This window comes from Rhinopithecus bieti, unplaced genomic scaffold (genome assembly GCF_001698545.2).
Source record: "Rhinopithecus bieti isolate Rb0 unplaced genomic scaffold, ASM169854v2 scaffold_69134, whole genome shotgun sequence".
NCBI lineage: Eukaryota > Metazoa > Chordata > Mammalia > Primates > Cercopithecidae > Rhinopithecus > Rhinopithecus bieti.
The window spans coordinates 57,697-65,813 of NW_016825874.1; the positions used below are offsets into that span (position 1 = coordinate 57,697).

Here is an 8,117-nt window from a genome sequence, read left to right on the forward strand (position 1 = left end):
TATTTCTGAGGGCTCTGTTCTGTTCCATTGGTCTATATCTCTGTTTTGGTACCAGTACCATGCTGTTTTGGTTACTGTAGCCTTGTAGTATAGTTTGAAGTCAGGTAGCGTGATGCTTCCAGCTTTGCTCTTTTGGTTTAGGATTGTCTTGGCAATGTGGGCTCTTTTTTGGTTCCATATGAACTTTAAAGTAGTTTTTTCCAATTCTGTGAAGAAAGTCACTGGTAGCTTACTGGGGATGGCATTGAATCTATAAATTACCTTGGGCAGTATGGCCATTTTCATGATATTGATTCTTCCTATCCATGAGCATGGAATGTTCTTCCATTCGTTTGTGTCCTCTTTTATTTCACTGAGTAGTTCTGCTTGAAGAGGTCCTTCACATCCCTTGTAAGTTGGATTCCTAGGTATTTTATTCTTTTTGAAGCAATTGTGAATGGGAGTTCACTCATGATTTGGCTCTCTCTCTGTTATTGGAGTATAGGAATGCTTGTGATTTTTGCACACTGAAAAATTTTGTTTTCTGAGACTTTGCTGAAGTTGCTTAGCAACTTAAGGAGATTTTGGGTCGAAACAATGGGGTTTTCTAAATGTACAATCATGTCATCTGCAGACAGGGACAATTTGACTTCATCTTTTCCTAATTGAATACCCTTTATTTCTTTCTCTTGCCTGATTGCCCTAGCCAGAACTTCCAACACTATGTTGAATAGGAGTGGTGAGAGAGGGCATCCCTGTCTTGTGGCAGTCTTCAAAGGGAATGCTTCCAGTTTTTGCCCATTCGGTATGTTATTGGCTGTGGGTTTGTCATAAATAACTCTTACTACTTTGAGATACATCCCATCAATACCTAGTTGACTGAGAGTTTTTATCATGAAGGGCTGTTGGGTTTTGTTGTATGCCTTTTCTGCATCTAATCATGTGGTTTTTGTCATTGGTTCAGTTTATGCAGATTAAGTCTGCAGAAGCTGTCTGCTGCCTTTTGCTCAGCTATGCCCTACCCCCAGAGGTGGAGTCTAAAGAGGTAGGCAGGCCTCTTTGAGCTGCGGTGAGCTCCACCCAGTTTGAGGTTCCCAGTTGCTTTGTTTACCTACTCAAGCCTCAGCAATGGCAGACGCCCCTCTGCCAGCCTCACTGCTGCTTTGCAGTTCGATGTCAGAATGCTGTGCCAGCAGTGAGTGAGGCTCCACGGGCATGGGACTCTCTGAGCCAGACATGGGATATAATCTCCTGCTGTGCCATTTGCTAAGACCATTGGAAAAGCACAGTATTAGGATGGGAGTATCCCCATTTTTCAGGTATGGTCTGTCACGGCTTCCCTTGGCTAGGAAAGGTATTATCCCAATGCTTTGAGCTTCCTGGGTGAGGTGATGCCCTGCCCTGCTTCAGCTCACACTCCGTAGGCTACACCCACTGTCCGACAAGCCCCAGAGAGATGAACCCAGCACCTCAGTTGAGAATGAAGAAATCAGCCATTGTCTGTGTCACTCATGCTGGGAACTGTAGACTGGAGTTGATCCTATTCGGCCATCTTGGAACCTTTATCAACTAGTTATAAGTATTCTTTTTTTTTTTTTTTTTTTTTTTTTGAGACAGAGTCTCGCTCTGTCACCCAGGCTGGAGTGCAGTGGCCGGATCTCAGCTAACTGCAAGCTCGGCCTCCCGGGTTTACGCCATTCTCCTGCCTCAGCCTCCCGAGTAGCTGGAACTACAGGCGACCGCCACCTCGCTCGGCTAGTTTTTTGTGTTTTTTAGTAGAGACGGGGTTTCATCGTGTTAGCCAGGATGGTCTCGATCACCTGACCTCGTGATCCGCCCATCTCGGCCTCCCAAAGTGTTGGGATTACAGGCTTGAGCCACCATGCCCGGCTATAAGTAGTCTTAACTTACAACAATATAGTTGTTTGCATCAGTGAAACAAAAATCCATTTTCTATTCTTTTTTTTCTTTTGAGACATAGTCTCACTCTGTCTGGGGTTGGCATGCAGTGGCACAATCTCAGCTCACTGCAACCTCTGTCTCTCAGATTCAAGTGATTCTCCTGCCTCAACTTCCTGAGTAGCTGAGACTACAGGCATACACCACCATGGCCAGCTAATTTTTATATTTTTAGTAGAGATGGGGTTTCACCATGTTGGCTAGGATGATCTTGATCTCTTGACCTTGTGATCTGCCCACCTCAGCATACCAAAGTGCTGCAATTACAGGTATGAGCCACCGTGCCCAGCTGAAAAATCCATTTTCTTATGCAGTGAAACACAATAGAAAATTTCTAGTTCTGCCGGGCGCGGTGGCTCAAGCCTGTAATCCCAGCACTTTGGGAGGCCGAGACGGGCGGATCACGAGGTCAGGGCATCGAGACCATCCTAACGAACACGGTGAAACCCCGTCTCTACTAAAAAATACAAAAAACTAGCCGGGCGAGGTGGCGGGCGCCTGTAGTCCCAGCTACTCTGGAGGCTGAGGCAGGAGAATGGCGTAAACCCGGGAAGCGGAGCTTGCAGTGAGCTGAGATCCGGCCACTGCACTCCAGCCTGGGCGACAGAGCCAGACTCCGTCTCAAAAAAAAAAAGAAAAATTCTAGTTCTTTTACCACAGCTTTAACTGGAAGGATGTGTTTTCCTTTAAGAAATCAAGTTTAAGTTGCAAAGCCAGTAACAGCCTTTTGGGAAAGCTGGTCTCATACCTTGTCTACACAGTCCTCATACAGAATTCCTGGTCTATGGTGAGTAAAAAAAAAAAATGTCACTTTGTAACAGAATCAGAAACAGTATTCTCTTGGAGCCTCAGAAATACAGGAGTTTAACCAACTCACAGGTATTTAAGGGTACAAATCCATGGCTTGGTCCACCTTCAAAAAGTCCTATCTAAGATTTCTTTTGGAACAGAGTTCCATCAAAGCCTATCAAAAAGGCCTATGGAGAGATAGTTATTCCTGCTGCACTATGGCCAAATAGGCTGAGTATAATACTAAAGTCTATTTTGCAATCAATTCAGACTCTTGTGAGTTGTTTTTAACAAAACAAAATCTATAAAAAAAATTATGTTTCAAAAGTCATCACATATTTCTCATGAGCTTCTAGTCTCATTCATTGTTTTAAAGTTTTTGATGACATTTTAAACTAACCCTGCTTATTCTTGTAAGTCAACCAGAAATCTCTGCTTGCAGCTCAGAAAAAAAAGAAAGGGATGGGTAATGTAAAAATCTAAATCAATACTCTAGTTCTAAGCAATTATTCTGCAAATCCGGTTGGGTGATGGAAATAAATAAGGTGCCAATAACTCACAGGTTTCTTTTATCAGAAAGTAAGATCAAGGGAGCTAACCAAAGCCAAGTCTCATGCCCCCAAATCTTAGCAAACATAACTATAGCTACCAGTTATCGGGGTGTGTCAGCAGCCTCAACATTTTTAAGCATTTCCTACCCTCGTTTCATTTCATTGCATGTCCTCTACTAAACCGGCTTGTTTCTTTTTCCCTAAAATCTATCAAGTTCAAAGTGGGTAATGCAAATGGAATGATGCATAAACACGTTTCTTTTGAGACACTTAAACCAGCTCTGGAAGAAATTCTAGCTGCTGTTTTCTACACAGCACTCCTCTCCAGTGAGGAATAGCCAAAAATATCAATGCCTATTCTCCCTAACAGAAGTTAGGGTCTCCACTCCTGAGAGGTGATTGAGAGGGATTAGCTAGCTAGCCTAAGGTAGACAGTGAGAGAAGGTCCTCAGAGAGCCCCCAACCCATGACTCCATGCCTCATAACCACATACCTATCAACCTGGACATAACGGTACACACCTGTAATCCCAGTGACTCAGGAGGCTGAGGCATGAGAATTGCTTGAAACTTGAAGGCGGAGGTGGCAGTGAACTGAGATCACATCATTGCACTCCAGCCTGGGTGACAGAATGAGACTCAGTCTCAACACACACACACACACACAAACCTCATCTTTCATCAATATTTTAATAGTTTTATGTCTGAGTACTTAAGCCTCAAGGACAGGACCCTGGATGATGATAAGAGCATATTTAAATTCATAAAGTAAAAAATGACCATCAGAGTCTAACAAGTGATGAATACAGCAACATAATACTTCACAAAATCATTCCGGGTATGTTTGACAAACAAGAAGGTTGCACAGGACCTTCTTGTGCTACTGATGTGAAGTGTTCTTCTCTGTCACTTTAGTCTCAATTCCCAACCTTACAACTACCTCATACTCACATACACAGAATGAGAAAAATTAACTTATTCTCTTAGAAGGCCATGATTCACATTTTATTCTATTATGTCATTTCCATATTGCTGTTATAATAGTGTTGAAGTGCACCCTCTTTCACCAGAACACTTTTGTGAATGTGAATAGATTGACACTGGAGAAGACCAGCTCAGCACACTCACCTGAACAATCCCTTTGCTTTTCAGGCGTTAAAAATGCCTTCAAGGGCCGGGCGCGGTGGCTCAAGCCTGTAATCCCAGCACTTTGGGAGGCCGAGACGGGCGGATCACGAGGTCAGGAGATCGAGACCATCCTGGCTAACACGGTGAAACCCCGTCTCTACTAAAAAATACAAAAAACTAGCCAGGTTAAGTGGCAGACGGCTGTAGTCCCAGCTACTCGGGAGGCTGAGGCAGGAGAATGGCGTAAACCCGGGAGGCGGAGCTTGCAGTGAGCTGAGATCCGGCCACTGCACTCCAGCCCAGGCGAAAGAGCGAGACTCCGTCTCAAAAAAAAAAAAGCCTTCAAGGAGTGAAAGTAAAGTGACTGCGGATTGAGTAGAGAGTTATACATTGAAAAACATTTGTCAATTGTTTGAAGATTACATTGCATGGTCTACAACTTTTAAAATATAAAATGCATAGCATAAATACTGCAGAAGAAAATAGAATAAAAATGAGGGAGTTGACCACAAAAGACAGCCAAAGATGTATTATAGCAATATAGAAAAATATATATCTACTGTCAGAAGAAGGTAACTTGAAGTATTTCAGAGATGTTCTCTAACAAACTAAAATTATTTAGTTTTAGATTTTGTAAAAAATATTTAAGCATTTTTAATATTCAAAAAAATGTGAGTGCATATTTTGTCAGCTTAGTTTTCTGAAGAATTTAAATATAATAGAGTAAAATAATATATATTTAAAATACCTTTTCTGGTAATAGAGCAGTTTAAACATCAAAAAGGTTAAATTTTACAAAATTATATGCTGACCAATTTAATCAGAAGCTTCTTTCTTACAACTGTGAGAAATGACACAAAGATTCAACTTTTATGTTGGGCAGAAGAGAAAATGATTACCAGGGGCTAGAAAATTGTTGTTTCACTAATCAATGTTGATTTTTATTGCTATAATGTCTCAGATCATGTTAATAATAAAGTAATGGCCTTGATCCAAAAAAATTTTAAAATTTATTGTTTCAATCAGCCAAAATATTAACCAAAAGAAGGCATAAAAATAAAGGCATTTAACAGTCAGAATTTATAGCATAAAACTAAAATGTATCTAGAAATAAAAAGAAAAAAGAGATACATAAATAAGAAAAGGAAAAAAATGGATTACTTACAATAGCTAAGGTATGAAATCAACCTAAGTGTCCATCAACAGGTGAATGAACTTTAAAAAGTGGTATATTTACACAATGGAATGCTCTTTATTCCTTAAAACGAAAGAAGTCTTAGAGGTGGGCTCAGCAGTCTGTATCTTAGTAAGCCTTGCAGGGACTCTGATGCATGCTGAAGTTTGAGCATCACTGGAATGTCAATGATTGCTGGGTCACCATGTCTGAATGTTAAGAACATCTGGAGTGAGACCATTAAGTATATTGTAGCTCTTTATCCAGCCACAACCAGAAAGTCTTTGCTTTCCCATTGCCTTGCACCACGATTGTAAGTTTCTTGAAGCCTCTGCAGCTGTGTGAAACTAGAAAAAGATGCACACCCAAAAGCCTCATTACAGTTTTAAACACAGTTGGAGAAAAGAAAGCAACCCAACCTGGTGTGAAGATGAGAATGAAGACCTTTATGATGATCTACTTCCACTTAATAGTGATTCGAGAATCCTTAACACAGCACTCAGCTACCAATGCCAATGAATAAGATTTTGCATCACAGTTGAAATCTGCTCACCACTCCTTTTGTAGATGTTCTGAATTGTGTACCAGAAGTCAATTGTTATTGGGGATCCCACCCCAGTATTTCAATGTAACTTCTATTTTCCCTAACTGTCGGCCAGCCTCAGAAATAGAAAGAGTACAAAGAGAGGAATTTTGCAGCCCAGCAAAGAGAGGAATTTTTCAGCTGGGCCTCCGGGGGTGACATCACATGTTGGTAGGACCGTGATGCCCACCTGAGCTGCAAAACAAAGGTCACATGCTTCTGAGGAAACAAGGCAAGGACAAAAGCAAAGATCACAAGACAAAGGGCAAAAATTAGAATTACTGATAAGGGCCTATGTTCAGCTGTGCACATAATGTCTTGATAAACATCTTAATAGAAAACAGGGTTCAAGAGCAGAGAACTGGTCTGACCTGAAATTCACCACCCTAGGTTTTTTTCCCACCCTAATAAGCCTAAAGGTACTGCAGGAGACCAGGGCATATTTCAGTCCTTATCTCAACCGCATAAGACAGACACTCCCAGAGTGGCTATTTATAGACCTCCCCACAGGAATGCATTCCTTTCCCAGGGTCTTAATATTCCTTACTAGGAAAAAAATTCAGTGATATCTTCCCTGCTTGCACGTCCATTTATAGGCTCTCTACAAGAAGAAAACTATGGCTCTATTCTGCTCAACCCCACAGGTAGTCAGACCTTATGGTTGTCTTCCTTTGTTCCCTAAAATTATTATTCTGTTTTTTCAAGGTCCACTGATTTCATATTGTGCAAACACATGTTTTACAATCAATTTGTACAATAGTGGTTCTGAAGTGACACACATCCTCAGCTTACGAAGATAACAGGATTAAGAGATTAAAGTAAGACGGGCATAAGAAATTATAAGAGTGTTATTTGGGAACTGACAAATATCTATGAAATCTTCACAATTTATGTTCAGAGATTGAAGTAAAGACAGGCATAAGAAATTCTGAGTATTTTTAGGGAAGTGATAAATGCCCATATTAAAATGTAATCTTCACAATTTGTGATCCTCTGCTGCAGCTCCAGCCGGTCCCTCCATTCGGGGTCCCTGACTTCCCTTAACAAATTGTCTCATTAAGATGACTTCTAAAATGATTCATTTTTATGACACATAATAAGTGTTAGCTGAGGTCTAGCTGTATGGTGAAAAGTGCTGATGAAAAATATTGTCTACAGATACGATAGTCAACTTTTATTAACTGTGAGTTATACTGGGAGCTATACTTAATTCATTGAGACTTTATTTGGTCAGTTTTTTTATATTTGAAAAAAAGGATTTTTTTAAAAAGTATTTCAAAATATGTATTCTGCTCAAATCACCATTTCTTTTTTTCTGACTAAAAGTACTTTTTCACGATCTTTCAGGGATTATATTTTCTTTCACCTTCTATCTGCATTCTCTTTCTTCAGCCAATTGATTAAAAAAGAGATGCAGAGAAGACACATTTGCTTCTCATCCACATCACTTTCACTTGCTATTAGCCAATGTGAGTAGAGCTGAGAATAGCAGTTTTCTAGCATGACAGCAACTTCTAAGAAATAAACCCTCAGAAACAAAACTATAAATCTTTTCAAAAGCTAATGTATTTTTAGCAAAATAAACAGATGCATCAATAACAAAATGCTTGTGGTAAAATAGGTTTATTTTGATTTCTATTGAGTTCAGATAAGATTTGACCAAAATCTAGCAAATAGAGCAGAAAAAATATTATCTGAAATAAGAATATTGTAAATGAAGTTAATTTGTCAATAGAAATAAGATTATGACCTCATGCTAATAGTCTCCTCTACGGTTGTAAAACATCAAATGCTACTTTTTGTTATAAACTGTATTTCATATAAGTGTTCCATTTACATCACCCTCTTTCACTATTTTCAATGCCTTCTCCCTTTATATCAGTGGAAAACAGGCCAGCTGATTCCAGGAAAGCAGGCAATGCTCTTTTTACTTTAACAATGATAATCAAGAGCAC

At 40.0% G+C, this 8,117-nt stretch overlaps 1 protein-coding gene across 1 annotated transcript in view; it reads right to left on the bottom strand.

Annotated features, from left to right (window-relative positions):
- LOC108522778 (zinc finger protein 676-like) overlaps window positions 1-8,117 on the bottom strand; it is a gene marked incomplete at its 3' end in the record, with an annotated part of 86,069 nt that overhangs the window by 57,521 nt on the left and 20,431 nt on the right. The window contains 1 exon segment of the mRNA XM_017863216.1: window positions 8,005-8,092. Within this exon segment, the coding sequence (XP_017718705.1) occupies window positions 8,005-8,092 (88 nt within the window).